Source organism: Erigeron canadensis, chromosome 3 (assembly GCF_010389155.1).
Source record: "Erigeron canadensis isolate Cc75 chromosome 3, C_canadensis_v1, whole genome shotgun sequence".
NCBI classification, from domain to species: Eukaryota; Viridiplantae; Streptophyta; class Magnoliopsida; order Asterales; family Asteraceae; genus Erigeron; species Erigeron canadensis.
The window spans coordinates 20,108,728-20,127,307 of NC_057763.1; the positions used below are offsets into that span (position 1 = coordinate 20,108,728).

Consider the following 18,580-nt stretch of genomic DNA (forward strand, 5'->3'; position numbering starts at 1 on the left):
GAATCGAAAATGGGGTGGTATACAATGAAATCATTAGGTGGAGAGTTGAATCGATTGATGAACAATTCTTGAGTAATGCATTGAATGGAACTCTTTATTGAACCAAAAACTCAAACACAATTGAATAAAATCAGATATATAATTTACTAATCTGATTTATTTATGAAGATTACAGGCATTTAACACACAATCAATTAAAGAATACATATCACTTTGAAACCTTTGGTTTTTGCATTTAAAAACATCCGTCCATCATTAGTAAATATCAATAACCATCAAATAATAATTGCATCATTATCCTTAAATTAACTGCCGGTTAACCCAAACAGAGACACTCCAAGCAGTAAATTCATAAAAGCCTAGTAAAATCATAAACACCCTAATCAATTCTTAAATCTTTAGCATTGATTTCAATCTTACAATTTTAAATATATTTAAGATAAGATACATATATACAAAATAAATGACTTTTTGTGTTTTATATATTTCACTTTGTGTATATGAATAAATGACTACTAATTAATACGTATATGATGGTAATTTTATGTGTTATAAATGTTTTTTTTTCCCTTAAATTATAGTTACAACTACTATATCACTTATGCTAAAAGTAAAATAAATAAAAGCTACTTCTAGTGGTTAAGGTTAAAGCTGTAGCTAGTTATAAACTATAGTTTTCGCCAAAACATTAAATCGAGAAAAATTAGTGTGCGGTTATCATATACTTAAACAAAATAAAACTATTATTATATAATAAAGAAATAATTAAACTTCACAAATTTATGAATTAAAAAATTATCACGTGAGTTTTTTTAAATGTAAACTAAAATATATAACAACCATATATTCTCATATGAGAAATAATTTATCCTCTTACCTAATTAGCCTTAAAACCAATGGAAGGTTAGAGAATAGAATTAATAGATAATGAAATTAGTCTTTGGTAATTGGTATAAACAAACTGGAAAAACACTCGCAATAACTAACAAAATGCAATGTATAAGCAAAAAAATGTGGTTCTGAACCATTGGCTGCCGCCATTTCCAATGGTGCGAAGAGGGCGCTTCTTGTGCAGTGAAACATCCAAGTTTTTCAACCAAAAACAAACGCCTACCCACCGGCCAATAAAACAAGTTACAAAATCCAATTTCTCCGATTCACTATCCCAACTTAAAACCCAAATATCCGGTTCCGATTTCGTGGCGGTTTCGTTGCAGAAAACGGGTAGTTATTCGTCGCCGTGGCATCGTATTCTGCCCTTTGACACGGCTGAAATCGCATACTTGAAAGCTAAATATGCTGCTGAAAGATTTCAGATTTTGCAGTTTGCTGTTTGCCCTTTTTCAATTAGGGCTGATGCTAATCATTATAAGCTTATTGCTCACCCGTAAGTCATGCATAGTCTATATATATATTATATATTATACACATTACTCATTTGGATAATATACATATTTAGTTATTTTAGAAATAAACTATAACGGTTCCTGCTCGATGGGGCGGTGTAATGGCGGCGGTGACGGGTAGTGGTGGCGTGTGGCGGTAGCGTGTGGATTTGGCGGTGAGTAGTGTAGGTTATTGATGTAATGTGGTTTTGATGAATTGTTGAAACATAATGGTTGAAAGTTTGAAACTTAAAATTCAACAAAAACTCAATTTGCTCTATAATATAGAATAGATATAGAAGTATAGATAGAATTATAGATATAGATATAGAATTTAGTAAAATAACTAATTTCTGAGTCGCCCTGCTGGTTAAACCATATACTTGGCCACCCTTAAATTTGCCATGGGTAGCATTTGAATCCGAGTCGTCCTGTTGAAGAAACAGAACGCCATGCCACCAGACCAACTTGAACTTGGTGATGGTTTATAATTTGATTTAGATAGTGAAAGTACAAATTTTTCGGCGACCTTATTAGAGAACAATAAGCTCGCCTCCCAGTTGGGTTTCTGTATATGTGTTTATATGTGTTACTTAAGGCTGTAAAACAAGCATAAACAAGGGTTGTTCCTGTTCATGTTCGTTCGTTTAGGTTCAAATGAACCAAAACAAACACTTCAAAGAACTGATTTTGTTTTTAAACAGATTGTTTGTGTTACTTCATTTAGGGAGGTAAACAAAAATAACAGCAGTAACGATAAAGGATTTAGATGTATGATGTGTGGATCAGCAGAGTAGGAGAACATAAGTTACATTTTATTTTCTGCTGAATGGCTAGGTTAGTATGCTTATATTGTGAAGTTTAATGTATTAACAGGAGTAACTATAAATGCTAGAAGTGTACACATTAAGTCAGTTTGGGTTTGACTCCTGATAATTTGAAAGATTGATGCATATCAAAAGTAATGATTACTTTGAGTTTAAGTTATGACAAGTGATAGTGTTTAGTCTAGCTAGGATTGCTTGTGATTATTAGCATTGTTAAAAAATGGGTAGATCACTATTGAATAACCAGACTTAAAACAATGTTTGGCTGTTTGATCCTAGACAAATAACGTAAAGGTCATAGTAATCTGTTTGAAGGTTGAATAGACGATAGATTTGGCATTTATCCGTAAGCAATGGATCGTTTTGAATGTTGAAAAAAGATGTATTCTCTTACTTGTTTTGCAGGTTCAACTTCCATTTGTTCCCACGGGATGAGCTAAAACTAGGGATGCCATGTTATAGCTTTTCATGCCAACCATCGTATATAGCTTCAATGGCTAAAGAAGATTTTGATTTCAATGTTTGCATATATGATGGTAAGACAACACACTTGTAGTTGGTAAATATGGTCCAATTTTCTGATTTTACTCTCCCCTTTTTAAGGTATATCATACTTGTCCAGAGCACAAGAAACAGCGGCAAAACATTTGACAGGAAATCCAGTTTCAAGTAATTATGCGGTCCAACCTTCAACCACTCGCTCAGTTGCAGATAATGTGTTTGTTGAAAGGATTAAATCCAGGGTTCGGAACTGGATCAGTGCTTGTAAACGTTCAGACATGAGATCTGAAGGTGAAATGCTATCTTATTTCACTTCTTTTACACCAGAGGCGGCCAGATGAGTGTGTCGTGGGTAATGGGTCAAAATGAGTTGGTATTGAAAAATCTTGTTTATGTTAGTAGAATTGCGCCGGGCCGTGGCCGTGCTGTGTTGACCCAGCAGCATTTTCATCCTTTAACAACTCATAGATAGTCAGTGTGTTACCTGTTATTACGAAAGCATTTCAGAAATAAAATATATATTTAGTAAGACAATTACGGAGATTTTATGCTTAAAAAACAGTCTTTGGGTGACTATCAATCATTTTGCCTGTTAGGTATACCGTTTTATTTGACCCACTCACTAGAAAGTTAACACAAGTCAATCAATATATAAGTAACTGCCTAACTGGTGGCATTTTTTTTTTTTCTAGTTTTAACTTTACTTTACATTTGAATTTTTTCTTCTTGTCCGCAGATGCTTTAGTTAGTTCTCTTAGGAGACTTATATTAGGAGGTGAAGAGTATGGATCAAGACCATCTTTAAATATAGATGTTTGCAGCGAACGTCAAGTACAGCTCGTATTTGAGGTCAACTCTTAGTAACATAACTTACGAAGTTTTTCGAGATATGGGATTACCTGTTTACTCTTTTGAAGTTAACTTATACTGAGCATGTGTACCTTCAACTTAACTTATACTGAGATATGGGATTACCTGTTTACAGATGGTGAAGTCTCATTATTCAAATGTTGTACCTTTGGCAATCACCTCAAAAGGAGGAGGAACTCAATTTGTTCGGGTTGTTTTGACAAGTTCACAAGAAGATAGGGAACTTTTAAAGGTATCATAACATTGGTGATTATTATTGAAGGGTGACAATTCCTACCCATATACTTGTGATTGGGTCAATATTGGTTATGTGTTATTGCAGCTGTGAGACCCCTTTGACCCAGCAATTTTCTACGTCTATATTTTTATGCTCAGTTGTTGATGGAATAAAATTTTGACTTATAAATTGTAGAAAGAGCTTAGAAACATGGAAGAGGAACAAAGCAGACGTCTGTGTGGCTTTCGAGAAGTGATTGATTTTATTTCTGCTTCTCAGAAACCTATAGTTGCCCACAACTTACTCAATGGTATATCATCATATAAAAGTTCTTATGTTTTTTTACCCAGTTATTAAGAATTCTGATCCCTTCATAAGCTTCAGTGTTTCATGCAGATTTTACATTTATACATTCCAAATTTCTATATCCACTCCCACCCACGATGGATGAGTTCACAAGCTCGCTGCATTCAGCCTTCCCTGACATACTTGACGTCAATCATCTAATGAAGGAAATCAGCCCTCTAACTAAATATAGCAGCTTACCTGCAGCTACGTCTTACTTGAAAAGAAATTTCTTTGCACCTATTAAAATGGTGATTCCTCAAAAAGGTTAGTCAATCTTGTGGTCCTGCACTCTCATGTATTCCTGTCATAATCTTTGGCTAGTAACTTCACATACTTGGTCATTGGTTATACAAGTTATGCTTTAAGACACTTTAAATGTCCCCCTTCCTATATTTATCTGTTTAAGCATCATAGATGTCTTATCTAGATTAAAGCATATGCTAAGTTAGTCAAAAGGATGCCGTTTCCATAAAATGAGGTCAGGCGTTCAACCCGCCACTTTATCACCTTGCCGCTTTGCCATCTTGATTTACCTTTTATGTGTTGGGCCTGGGGCCGTCAGGTGTGGGTCGGTCTCCGGAAAATAAATCTTTTTGTCCTTTCCATTACTTTAAAGCATATATGAAGTATCTCCTTTTCCCGTAAAACGTATATGAAGTATCACATTAGATGCAAAAATGTTTTTGTAAGAAATGTTTATGTATGTCTACCATTTTGTTGTTGACATTTCCTCGTATCCAAAGGCCGTGCATTTAACTAGAATTGGCAATATGCATGTAGTATTAGGTATGGTTCAAAACGGGTGGGTTGACTCGAAACACTTTATGTTCAAAACATTTAGTTTTGATAGGCTACAAAGTATTTTTATTCATTAATAATTAATTTACGGGATAATGACCTATGAATGTAATGAATTATGTCAAAATGTTTATGTTATGTATCGATTTAATCGGGTGTCTATGCAATGTAATTAACTTATCATTTTGTCCACTTTATGTAAGTTACCTGGTTACGGCTTACGTGTCACATGTTGATGCCATGTAGGATGTCACGTATCTTACATGCAATAGACATTAAGACATAGTTCATTACATTATATAGACTTCTGGTGGCTTTCAAATTCCGGTCATATTCTCCGACGAACTTCTTCCGACAACTCTAATTTTTTCCCGTGAACATCTTTGATCCCCAAATTTGCCGGCAAAGAAACACATCGAAACCAAATCTATATGGACACAAAAAGAACCAAAGCTCCAAATATCATTATCAAACACATATATAACATGAAGTATAGATCTAAACGCAAATACCAAACCTGAATATATAATATATAATGAACAACACTTTGGCCTCCCCAGTCCCCCCTAAGCTTCAATTTTTCAAGTATTATGGGCTCTCGGAGTAAATATAGAAAGTATGAACATAATCCACATCATTGCCTTCCAAACTTAGAGTTGATATATAATTCTTTACCTTTATGATTAATTTGAATATCAACCTGAAAAATATATAATTCTTTTCCTAATTTAATTCATGATGAGTTCTTTTATTCCTAGATTTCTATTGTCTATTTTTACGAGATTAAAGATGAAATTGCCTACCAAAAGTTCCTAAAGATTGAAATTTTAAACCCAATTGTCCTTCGAAAAATACATATCCAGGAAACTAAAAACAAACTTCCCGTTGCCGCCGTCGTTACCGCCACTTTTGTCGTCTTTGTCAATACACCTTCTGGATAGCATATCACTTAGAAGATTCATCATATTTTCGAATTGCACCAACAGAAAATGAAAACCCAATTAACTTAAACTTTTCACATCCCCGACGTGCTTCCATCGTTCGCCGTCGCCGGAGTTACTAGCCACGCACCACCTGTTTCGGAAAGAAGAAACAAAGTACCACCACCATAGATCCGTTTGTCATGTGGGTGTCACTGTGGGAGTTTTATGTTGTTAAGATCAGTGTCGTAAATAACGGCCTTAAGGGCCGTTATAAAGGTAACGGAGGTCCGGCATTACGTTAAGGGGGTTGGAGGGTAAATTTGAAGGTCTGAGTCAATAAAGGTCAAATAACGGATTTAACGACGTTAATGACCGTTATAACGGAATTTAACGGTCAAATAACAGGATTTCACTGTCATATGACGGATTTAGCGGAGTTTAACAAAGCTTAACGGTCGAATAACGGTCAAAAGACATCTTTTTTGACTAAATTTGTCAGAATATAGTATATATATATTTTTTTTATATAAATTCCTTTATATTTTAGTCTCCGTTATAATGTTGTTATTACTCAGTGAAATGAGATTTAATCTTAAAGGTGGTTGACCGCCGAATGTTATTTACAACCTTGGTTAAGATGGTGCGGCAATTTATAAGAAGATTAAGAAGAACGGAGCTGCAACAAAAACATCTCAGCCATTACAGGAGAAGAATGAGATTTGATTAATAGAAAAAGTCATGTGAATTGATGATGACCAAGAAATATATATGTTAAATTCTTAGTTTATGTAGCCATGTCATCAACCACCTAAGCACAGATAAGTGAGTCACCAGCCACATCAGACTCCAAAGGAGGATGGTAAGCGGTTACCTATTTAGCCGGTCAACTGTTACATAAAGTGGACAAAATAATGAGTTCATTACATTGCATAGATACCCAATTAGATCGGTACACAAGATAAACATTTTGACATAGTTCATTACATCCACAGGTCATTATCTCATTAATTTACCCAAAAAGTATTTAAATGGGCATTATGCATTAAAGGTATGCATAGGGGATTAGGAGTACCTTGTTTAATCTTACCCATTTTGGTCTGATCTAGTCATCTAGACAAAGTGATGCAGTTTCTTATGCAATCAAATGGCTCAAGAACAAATGATTAAATCAAAGACTAACAAAACCTTCATGGTTTATTATTTCATTCAAACTCCAAAAACTAATTAAACTAGAATACTTGAAACCATATATAAATAGGAGCTCCTTACCACAAGTTAAGCATGAAACTTGGATAATAATTCAAAGACTTAAATTAGCAACTGTGATATAAGATAGACACAAACCAAATCATTCCTAAATATAATTAATAGATAAAATAATTTCTATCTTGCCATTCAAGTTGGGTCTTGACTGCATTATTCTCCTCCTCTTAGAAAAAAACTCGTCCTCGAGTTTTGTCTTCGAACCAAAGCCACCACCCGGATCAAATGGAACATCGTGTCGTTTCTCTTTCCATTTTGGTTTCTTTTGAATCGACGCATGTTTCATGTTGGCCACCCTAACAATTAGATTATTCCAAATCGACCCACTTGTATTAATTTCCACATGCCTCTTAAAATTCATATCATCAAGACATCAAATGAACTAACTGTTGTACACTCATTCTCATCCATGCTTAAGTGACTTTTATTAATTGTGATATCTTTTAGATGTGTATGTCCATAAATTTTGGAATCGGCAACAACTTTTGATGGAAGTATATCCGTATGTTGTGTGGCTGACCATTCATATAAAATATCCAAATTTAATAACTTATAATTACCAGAAAGATTATCGTCGTCTTTGCTCTACATGATTATCGACTCAAATATTGTGACGTCCAAAACTGTTTCACCACATCCAACAAACTCATCGCCTCCAAATAATTTCTCATCCCGAACTGAAACCAAATCACCGTCCATGGCTATTGTATGGCCATCCTTCAAACTTTTAACACACATGCCTCAAGGAACTGATGAAAATTCAAGCTCGTTTCTGGCCTTCTTTTCTTTATCTTCTGGATTGGTACCACCATTAATAGCCTGTTGCACCCACAAATAATCATCTTCATCATGGTTCATCTCATCTTTATCAAACTTGGGTCCATCTTTCGATACACTCTCTGGATAGGTAGGTTCATAGAACCAGGGTGGGTGACGGCTGAACGGATGCTCCTCTTCGTCATCACCTTCGTCCTAGACGATAGCTATTGACTTGGTTTCCGCTTGGTGCATCACACTTTTCAACTCGAGATCCCGGACTTGCTGGTGGAGCCATTTGATCTCTTGTTGTATTTCAAGATCTCGGACTCTTTCTCGGAGTCGTTTGATCTCAAGGATATCTCGTGGGTCACGGTCCACCATTTCGTTGCCTCTGTCGGCGGATCTACGGTTACCGTAGAAGCAATCTCCACAAGCACGTGTGTCGTGACCATCTTTTTCGTTGCCTCGTTCGGCGACTCTACGAATACGATAATCAGATGATCAATCACAATAAACGTTCACGGTTTTCTTGACAAAAGTCAATTTTCTTATAAATTCAAAATATTCAGCTGACTTTACAATAACCAAAGATCCCTATTTATACTAATCCTAACACCATTAAACTAGGAAACAAATCAATCTATAATTATCTACAAATAAAAAGATAACCTATAAAAATAAAAGATAACCAATAAAAAGATAACGTATTAAAATAAAAGATAACTTATACTAAACCCGTTAAGGGGTCGGGTTGGGTTATGGGTCTCCTGCATCACAAAGCATAACCCAAATTGACATATTTTAAAAGAACTTTGAAGTTGGCAGTTTATTTCAAGATATATATGGAGGACAATTCACTTATTTTCTGCAGGCTAAATTATTAATGAAAGTACACACCTAAAACATCTAGAATTTGATTTTGATTCTAAAAATTATATGGTGGATTAGCTCTAACCAAAAGAACTCAATAATGGGGTTTAAGACTGAAAACTAAAAAGAACATTCTTAAAATATCATAGGCTAGTTAGAGTAGTATGACTCTGATGTAGTTTCTTAGGCTGCTATATGTCTTATTATCAAACTACTGGTATGTCTGAACAGGTAGCATGGAGGAAAGCAAGAATCATGGTCATGGTGTGGTGAGAATAAGCGAGTTATTTGCTAAACTCTGCTTCATCCTAAGGATCCTGCCACAAGCCGAATACCACAACCCTGACGGGCCTTCTCTTAAACGCTACACAAATGTTTTCAGTCCGGATTCCAACAATTTCCAAGACTCTGATGAGGCCGATGACATCAGCATATGGACTAATAATCCAATGAAAATCAGCATCAACAATCTGGTTTTCCTTTGGGGTTTCAGAAGTGGCACATCTGCTGGTAAATTGAAGAATTTGCTCTCTAAGTCTCACAATCTGTTGTCTGAAGATCATGCTTTTGATGTTCGGCTAGTGGACAATAGTTGTGCTGTTATTGTGTTCTGGAAAGATGGACTGTCAGAATGGTTTCTTGATGCTATTGATTCTGGAGATGGGCTTAGGGAACTGGCGGCAGAAGGGATGATGGCTGCAGGCTATGACACATATAAGCGAATTTGTGAATCCGAGATATTAGGTGTAGATTTGGCTGATTCGTTAGCGGAGTTTGATAGGATATCGGAGGCTCATACAAAGGAGCCTCAAGAAGTATACTGGAATAGTGACCTGATGATTAACTTTGATGATCTCTGATGTTAAACAATGTAACTTAGTCTAGGTAGATGTTAGATCTGGATCCACAGTTGTTTTTTTTTTTTTTTTTAATGGTATTTGTTGTTCTCACTTGTTATAAAGCTCATACAATATACTATATCCTTTTTCGGATTAACATTTAAACAAATTCAACAAAGCAGCCTTATTAGATGCAAGGATGACTATTACCATATATTTTTACTGTGAACACCATGAAAGGGGATGGTAAACAATGACAATGATCCCAAAACAAGAAGAGGAAACATACAACGGATGAATTTCATTCTATATCGGTGTCAGTTGTCTAGGTTAGACTTCACTGAAGGACTTCAACTAGGAAATCCTAGTGATTTTATAATCACTAAACCCGGCATCGAGCAGAAGTTTTTCTCAATCGTTTTTGCTCCTCTCTTCCCTTAGTCTTTGGGTAATGGGATTTTTTTAATATCCCGGTGAGTCAAATTCATCATAAGCATATTGAGTAAAAGCTTGAGTCTCAATTGATATTGGGTCACCCTCTTCTTCATTCTGCTACACCATGTCTATGATTTAACTTTCCCTCCATGTTCTTTGCTCAGAATTGCATGCTTCTTTAAATCTTTTTAATAGCTCTTCGCAATCTCATTATTCCAATCATGCATCATCCACTCTTTAAAATTTCAGACATCAAAATTGGTATGCAAAGTGCGCATACACTATATATATCTAACTAGTGCTCAGGTCCGTCCATTGGACGGGTAGTCTAAAGATATATAAATCTAACAATAATAGTAAGGAATAAAGGCATGAGAGTGTAACCAATTATGACTAAAAGGCTATCTAATATACCCATCTACTCGACTTGCTATTTAATGTAACTAACTTTGTTTTTTGGGTTATGCAATGTAAGCAACCTGCTACAATAGGTTTCCATCCGGTTATACACACATGTGGTCATAGTTGTTTCGCCTGAAAAAATGGTGATTCGCCGGAAAAATTAAAATCGCGATAACTTTGTTGTTTCTTCGAATTAAGACTTGAAACTACCACCAATCGACTCAAAAATTGATCCCGCACAAACCCTGACCAAAAGTTTTCAAATCCAACACTCGCCGGAAAGAATGGTGATTCGCTGGAAAAAAATGTTGTTTTGTTCTATGACATTTTGCTTGGTTATGAGGCCAGAATATCCTTGATCTTTTCGCATTTGCTTCCTGTAGCGAGAATCTGATCAAGGTTATCAAATCCCAGGTTGCAAGGATGTGAGGATGGATCTAATTCCAATTGATAAAGCCGGCAAAAGTCAGTTGTTGATTTGATAAATTCTGGTTTCGAACACCAGAAGCTCCAAACAAGTTTTAAAACAAGAAAATTGCTAAGGGTGGCATTTTTTTTAATTAAAAAGAAATAAAAATTAAACTGGTAACCGGTAAGTTGATAACTAACCGGTTGCTTGCATTGCATAACCCAAAAAACATAGTTGGTTACACTAGATAATAAGTCGAGTAGATGGGTACATTACATAGCCTTTTGGTCACGATTGGTTAGACTCTCATGCCTTTATCCTTAATAATAATTGTGAAACAAAAAGTGTATGACTAATATCACAACTTAATGAATACGAAAGCTAAAGAAAAAACATATGAAAATTAACTCCATATAAATATTGATTCCAGTTTACCCTTTTTTTTCAACTTTAGTTAAATATAATGAGAAACAAAAAGTGTATGACCAATATCACAACTTAATCAATACGAAAGCTAAAGAAAGAAACATATGAAAATTAACTTCATATAAATATTGATTCCAGTTTACTTTTTTTTTTCAAATTTAGTTAAATAAAAAGAGTAACAAAAAGTTTATGACCAATATTACAACTTAATCAATATAAAAGCTAAAGAAAAAACATATGAAAATTGACTCCATATAAATATTGATTCCAGTTTACGTTTTTTTCCCCAACTTTAGTTAAATAAAAAGAGAAACAAAAAGTGTATGATCAATATCACAACTTAATCAATACGAAAGCTAAAGAAAAAATATATGAAAATTAACTTCATATAATAATAATAATAATAATAATAATAATAATATAGGTTAGTCATTTTTTTATTAAATAAATATTTAAAAAATAGAGGATGAATAAAAAGAGAGTATAAGGCTAAAGGAGAGGGATTATAGGTGAAGTGTACCCCAATCCTCTTTTTAGTTATATTATTATAGAAGATTACATCTTTGACAACTACCGAGGATTCATCTCTGAGATAGTAGCCTCATTTACTGAAAACTGGGATGATCCAGATCTTCTATTACCCTTCTCTACTGAAGCATCGTATTCATTAATGGGTGTTGCTATGTTCTCAACATTATCGTGAATAAAAAACGCCGGCTCTGATGGTACTTGGAGAGTGAGGGAGACACTACTGAGCATAAGAACAACCAAAGACATGGTTGGTCTGTCTGCAACATTTTTCTGAATGCATAATAATGCAATGTGAATGCTTCTAAGGATGTCTGTAAATGAGTTCGGTCCTTTCAGCAATATGGGATCTATTATATCCGATGCAGTTCCATCTCGCCAACATCTCCACGCCTAAAAGAGTGCAAGTAATTTTTCATATTATTAATGTTAGGGATAAGTATCTTGTAATGTAACAAACTTTGAACGAATGTCTATAGTAGGAAATAACTAAAGTTGTGTGTATTGTATGTAAACAACTCGAAAATAATGTTTATTGTATGTAAGAAAATGTATCCAACCAATTAAAATCAGACAAGTGACACCTCTATATGGTTTCCAAGTATGTTTTCTTACATACAATAAACATTTTTTAAAGTTGTTTACATACAATACACAAAACTTTAGTTATTTCCTACTATAGACATTCGTTCAAAGTTTGTTAAATTCCAGGATACTTATAAAATAGCAAACGTGTGTTGGTTTAGATATCAAAATGAATAGCTACATATATAGGGAAAAAGTTCAAAATGAATCTCAGGTATACTCACATAGCTAAGAAGGTAGTTACTATTACCATCCTTGTCTTTGAAACTTTGGATTCGTTGACCTGTTATTATCTCTAATATCAACACTCCAAAGCTGAAAACGTCCGACTTCACTGAGTATTCACCGTACAACACATATTCCGGAGACATATAACCACTAAAAAATTCCATTGATGAACAAATAACATAAAGTTATGACTGGATGGTAAACTTGTACTAAGTGAATGAAACTAAGTAGGCTAAAAGATCGAATACATACTAGGTTCCGACTATCCTGCTTGTCTTGAATTGAGTTACATCCGGGTCGAACAATCTTGCCATACCAAAATCTGTGATTTTGGCATTCATTTCACCATCCAACAAAATGTTACTAGCTTTCAGATCACGATGGATGATTCTTAGACGCGAGTCTTCGTGAAGGTAAAGTAGTCCTCTAGCAATGCCTTCTATAACTTTGTAGCTATTATCCCATTCAAGAAATGTTCGCTTGTTTGGATCTACATGAAGTTTCTGATGTTAAAAAAATGCACATACTATGTAATCAAGGAGATTAACTAGTGCCTTTAGAAGAATGTTTTCATTACCGAATATATATTTATCTAGACTTTCATTCGGAAAATACTCGTAAATGAGGACTCTTTCCGTGTCTTCTATGCTGAAACCAAGCAATCCAACTAAGTTGCGATGGTGAAGCTTAGCGACTAACAACACCTCATTCTTGAATTCTTGTTCACCTTGTCCAGATTCCCTTGACAGCCTCTTCACAGCTATTAATTTTCCATCATCAAGCTTTCCCTTTATAAAATCATATCAGATATATATGTATTAATATAAAACAAATAAGATAAGATCTTGACAATTGAATCGTAATAAAATTGATGCTCGAAGATTCATAAACACAAGTATATACACTGCTTTCACACAAAATTTCATGATGCACAACGATATTCCGCTAAAAGAAAAAATTTAATTTATTTGTTCCATTTTAATACTTTAATTCAATTTCTCAATATGTGTTGAAATATATTGAAGCCATATTTCCGTGTCACTTAAAATATGTATATATGTACCTTGTAAACCAATCCAAATCCACCTTGTCCGATCTTATTGTCTTCGGAAAAATCATTTGTTGCTGCCCTCACCGTACAAAAATCATATTCAAAAGGTTTGATGATGCTCATATCTGCATTTAGATCTAAAGAAGAAAAAAAAAGCAACAATGTCAAGGTCATATGGATAATACAGGGGATGGTTTTTTATTCGGTTGCATTCCTTGCTATAGACTTAGAAGTTAGAACGGGTGTAACTCAACGAGTCGAGTCAACACATTCCTAAGCTCAAGCTCGAATTGATTACCAAAGTTGAAGCTCCTCAACTCGAGCTTGATCGTGTCTTTGTTTTTTAGCTCGACCCTACTGGCTCGGCTCGACTCAACTCAACTAAGATATCAAGTTAATTAAATACTGTATTAATCAAAAGCAGTAGATAAATACATGTTCGACTCGTGTGAAATATACAGTTTGGTTGATTTTGTATCAAGTTGTAACTTAAGGGACCAATATTGTAAATATTTATATATTCTGTTAGAAAAACGGTTATAAATATATGTATATAGAAATATAGGAATTGTAATTTTCAATAAATAAAGAACAACAACTTAATTCTCTATTTTCTCTCGGATTTTCTTCCTTAAATTCCGCAATAATCATGGATTTCATAACTCGCTACTATAGAGCTCAACTCGACTAGGTATTACATTAATTATATATATACTCTGTATAAAATTAAAGTGTAGAATGATAATATGATACCCGTGCTTTTTTATTTGAACATATATTATTTTTAACTGAATTTAATTGTTTGTCGCTTAATCGTCACTTCCATTTGTTGGTTTCATTATTTGATTCATTGATTGGTGGTGTTGTCAAAGATCCATGGTGAGAGCACAAATGTTATCAATTTTAGCCCATTAATTGATTGTTTGTTTGGATATTTTATCTTCAATTGTTTGTTTGGCATATTATATCACACATAATTTAGCAAAAAGGATGTCACAAATAGTTTCTACATACTATTAAGGCCTGTGCCAATAGAGCCGCTAACGGCTCAAACTTTCACGTTCTCAGCTATCTTATTGCCACCATCCGTTCCCGGCCGTTCTGGACCCGTGTTCTCAAAACGCTATTGTTACCGCCATGTTATCAGTAGCATTCTCGCTTTACGGCTTGAAGAAGACATGAGAATAGTGAGTGAGATTGTGGATCTCATTTGCATACAACGGCTATATATCCGTTTTAACATTTTTTTAAAAAAACTTTTGTTTTCTTTTCCATCCTTTTCCATTCTTCTATAGATACATACATAAATTTCAAACACTACACACTACAAAGTCTTTACCCTCAAAACACATGATATATTTATAGGATTAATACTTCAAAATGTAAACAACTTTACACGAATGTGTATCGAACTTTAATCTTATGCATTTTATGTAATGAACTTTCAAATCCTGTGCATTGTATGTATTAGACCAATCAAAAACTTACAAGTGACAATGTGTGTGATTGCCACATATAATCGGATACATACGATGCGCATGATTTAAAAGTTTGTTACATACAATGCACACAATCGAAGTTCGATATATACTACGACAATTCATGTAAAGTTGTTTACATTTCGAAATGCTAATCCCTATATTTATTACAATGTTTGTTTCCGATTACCAAAAGTTAGTCGATATGTATAATAGAGTCCAATCATTTTTCAATCGGAATATCATTACCACGTACGTTTGTTGATGTTATAGAAGACAAAGAACAAGCCATTGGAAGTTCATCCGTATGCCACCAGTCATTTGTGGAACGATTACTTCAGTCCGACACCAGATTTCCCAACAATTACTCTCAATGTCGATTTCGGATAAGAAAACAAATGCTCTTCCGTATATGTCAAGGTATTATTTGTTTCACGAGTAACTTAGTGGTAATACTCCCAAGTGTACGTTGCAAAAATTTACAAAGGGGTATTATTTGGCTAACGGTATTTATCCGGAGTAGTGGTGGACACTTGTTAAGTCGTTTAAGTGTACGTACCAAAGAACATGAACTTTCCAAAATACCCGGAAACTGTAAGAAAAGACGTGGAACAAGTAGTCGGGGTACTTCAAGGCCGTTAGGGAATCATTAATTAGACAACATGTTTGACCATACAACGTCAACAAAATTAAACGAATCATGTACACTTGTGTCATTTACACAACATGGTTATCAAAAACAACGGTCACGCAAGCAGTGAAACTGAAGAAGAAGAAGAGTACTTGGTGAGTCCTGAAGACCTCCCTAATGGGATGAAATTTCACAGAAGGATCCACGCACAATGAATAAAAACACGATCTAATTGGACACATTCGAAACCTTCCCGAAAACCACTGAAATGTTTAATGTTTAATGTTTAATATTTATATATTTGTGTAATGTTTAATTTTAATTTATGTAATGGAATCTTAATTAATGTAATTATTTTGTATTTTAATTAAATGAAAATGATGCGATGAGAATGTGATAATGGTAAGTTAGAAAATTTGAGAATCAGAGTTTTTTATTGTTTAATAATTTTAATTTATGTAATGTTTAATTTTAATTTATGTAATGGTATTTATTGCTGGAAAATTATGTCGCATAAACATGTTGAAACGTAATTAGGAAAACTTACTTATATAAGTTTCTTCTATAATTTCTTCTAGTCTTTTTTTCTTCTTCCACATGGCAAAGGTGCAAACAGAGGCGATTATTACCACCAAAGCAGCCGTGGCAATGACGATAGATGTTACTATCCGAGTTGAGTGTGCCTTTTTTCCTACAAGACCAGTGTCATAGAAGACCAATAATGGTTACACATAAATTGGTAGCTAGGTGGATTTAGTGCATAAATATGACAAGATGATATATTACGTACAAACACCGGTGATGATTCAATGAATATTTTGGTTGGAAGAAACTAACAATAATAATACTCAATCCCGTCAGATTTAATAAGTAAATAATTAGATGATATATTTGTGTACACATGAAAAACATCTTAGTGTAAACACCGCTGATCGATGGAACGACAATAGATCTGCAAAAATAACGTGTGCAATATTTAGTTTTTATCATACCGGTTGGAGATGGTTGCCACGGTGGTGGTGGAGACGGAGGTGAAGGAATATTGGGCGCGTCATTATAAAACCGATAATTTTCATACCTTAAATAGCACATAGGGAAATATACCCTCACCCCAATTTTCCCAAAACAGCAAGGGCCAGCTATTACACTAGCAGCATCTTTCAAGCAATTACTACATTGTTGGCTGGTTAGATCCGGGGTACACTGCACAAGCCCGTAAATCTTGGTTTTATCAGACCGTGTCATTGTGTCTGCAGCGTATTTCAACAACGGACCACCCCTAGCCGCAACAACAGTCAAGTTGTCCATCAATTTTAACATATCCTCATGGAATCCGGCAGGATCCGTAGCATTATCCTTGCTCGGATCCCATATAGGAAAATCTACTTCGGTAGTTCTCAAAATATTATTACCGGAGTACCTAAGCAAGCAATTTTCATAATATACACGTGCTGTTTTCTGATTGGGGCAAGCCGTAGTCAAGTTCGCAATAGAGTAATTTACACAATTAGTACATGAAATAGAGTCAGTGTCGCCCCGACAAAGGGCTATGGCATGGGCTGTATTGGGATTTTGGCCCGACGAGCTATTAAAAAACCCATAACCCGAGTTGGTGGTGGGAAGAACGGCAAGGGCACGATCAAGATTCGTTTTGAAACTACTGTTTGTTGTGAAATGGTTGACATCGTCACAGATTGGTTCGACAACCATAGCTGGTTGAGCTAGGATGAGAATTTTCACCGAGTAAATAAGATAAAATGGGACCACCAAAAAAAATTGTTTGCTAAAGAATTTTGACATGATTTCGCTACTATAAAATGTGGTGTGTGGAGGCATTTGTTATATAAGGTGTATGCTTATAAGGAGCGTGTTTTTGAAACTTTTTCAGTGCCACATCAGCATCATATAATCCAGGACTCTACTTAGGATACTTATTGTTTATAAGGACAACTTCTTCGGAACTTCTTCGTCACATCATCAATTCCTTTATCATTTATTTATTTAACAAAAAACCATTCAAATATAATAAAAAATCACATTTTATTAATAACACACAAATTACATTACTTAAAAATAAAATACAACACAAAAAATAAAAAAAACATAGTACTTGATTAAAAAAGATCTTCGGATTCAGAAACTTGTATCCAACACTTGCATAACAAAAGATCTTCGGATTCAGTCCACACTTGTTTCGCCATCTTGAAATTGAATGGTTTGAGGAGGATAAAAAAGAGTTGAAAGAAATTATTTAGTGATTTGAATTTGTTGTGAAGTTGTGAAAATGTTAGAGTTTAAATAAGGAAAATTAAATTTGAACGTTGAGAAAGAAAAAAATATATCAAACGGCACAAAATGGACCCACACGTAGCGTCCGCGAACTTCTTGGCCAAGAACATGTGAGAGGACGCAGACTTCCAGACGATCAAGGCCTATAGTCGTCCGCGTCTTGGGCTTGCGAGGACGCTCGGTAGAAGGTGCACCGGCCTAATACAATGAATCTTAAAATGTGACAAGACTCCACCAAAAATGGATGACAATTAAGTCTCCACGAGACGTAGTGGATGATGTTACACCTTTCTTACATTTACGTACGGTAACCCGACTATTGATGGTGGATACGATGTCTAACTGGTGTTGATAATTGATGTAAAAGTAATTGATCTAATGAGTTAATAGAGATATTTTAAAAATTAAAAGAAATAATGTATGTAAAAATATTTTAAGGTTAATATATATTACATAATATAAATAATGGATGACATTTCAAATATTTTTCTCACACCACAAACTCAAACTTTTACCAT

General features: G+C 34.5%; 2 protein-coding genes across 3 annotated transcripts; one reads left to right on the forward strand and one right to left on the reverse strand.

The window, feature by feature from the left end:
* Positions 1–969: 969 nt before the first annotated feature.
* Positions 970–9,797, forward strand: LOC122594233 (poly(A)-specific ribonuclease PARN-like). 2 transcript variants are annotated; one of them, XM_043766703.1, is made up of 8 exons: positions 970–1,387; positions 2,618–2,748; positions 2,816–3,004; positions 3,450–3,562; positions 3,699–3,815; positions 3,996–4,110; positions 4,197–4,412; positions 8,993–9,797. In XM_043766703.1, exons 1-8 carry the CDS (start codon positions 996–998, stop codon positions 9,619–9,621), a joined length of 1,902 nt encoding a protein of 633 aa, XP_043622638.1. In that variant the 5' UTR covers positions 970–995; the 3' UTR covers positions 9,622–9,797. The 2 variants fall into 2 exon arrangements, with proteins under 2 accessions (XP_043622638.1, XP_043622637.1); XM_043766702.1 differs by having other exon boundaries at positions 981–1,387; positions 4,185–4,412.
* A 1,882-nt stretch (positions 9,798–11,679) lies between these two features.
* On the reverse strand, positions 11,680–17,585 carry LOC122592466 (putative receptor-like protein kinase At4g00960). Its single transcript, XM_043764703.1, has 7 exons — positions 16,766–17,585; positions 16,321–16,464; positions 13,677–13,801; positions 13,191–13,401; positions 12,866–13,103; positions 12,610–12,763; positions 11,680–12,193 (listed from the first exon to the last, which is right to left on the reverse strand). Exons 1-7 carry the CDS (start codon positions 17,571–17,573, stop codon positions 11,843–11,845), a joined length of 2,031 nt encoding a protein of 676 aa, XP_043620638.1. The 5' UTR covers positions 17,574–17,585; the 3' UTR covers positions 11,680–11,842.
* Between the last annotated feature and the right edge of the window lie 995 nt (positions 17,586–18,580).

What these genes read in the sequence shown, in the direction of transcription:
- LOC122594233 (XM_043766702.1), top strand. Translation starts at nt 996, where the DNA reads ATGTATAAGCAAAAAAATGTGGTTCTGAACCATTGGCTGCCGCCATTT. An exon ending in CAATGTTTGCATATATGATG is followed by an intron (nt 2,749 to 2,815) that starts GTAAGACAACAC and finishes CCCCTTTTTAAG; the next exon opens with GTATATCATACTTGTCCAGA. An exon ending in AAGATAGGGAACTTTTAAAG is followed by an intron (nt 3,816 to 3,995) that starts GTATCATAACAT and finishes TATAAATTGTAG; the next exon opens with AAAGAGCTTAGAAACATGGA.
- LOC122592466 (XM_043764703.1), bottom strand. Translation starts at nt 17,573, where the DNA reads ATGTCAAAATTCTTTAGCAAACAATTTTTTTTGGTGGTCCCATTTTAT. An exon ending in GATTTGGATTGGTTTACAAG is followed by an intron (nt 13,402 to 13,676) that starts GTACATATATAC and finishes GATTTTATAAAG; the next exon opens with GGAAAGCTTGATGATGGAAA. An exon ending in TCTAGATAAATATATATTCG is followed by an intron (nt 13,104 to 13,190) that starts GTAATGAAAACA and finishes AACTTCATGTAG; the next exon opens with ATCCAAACAAGCGAACATTT.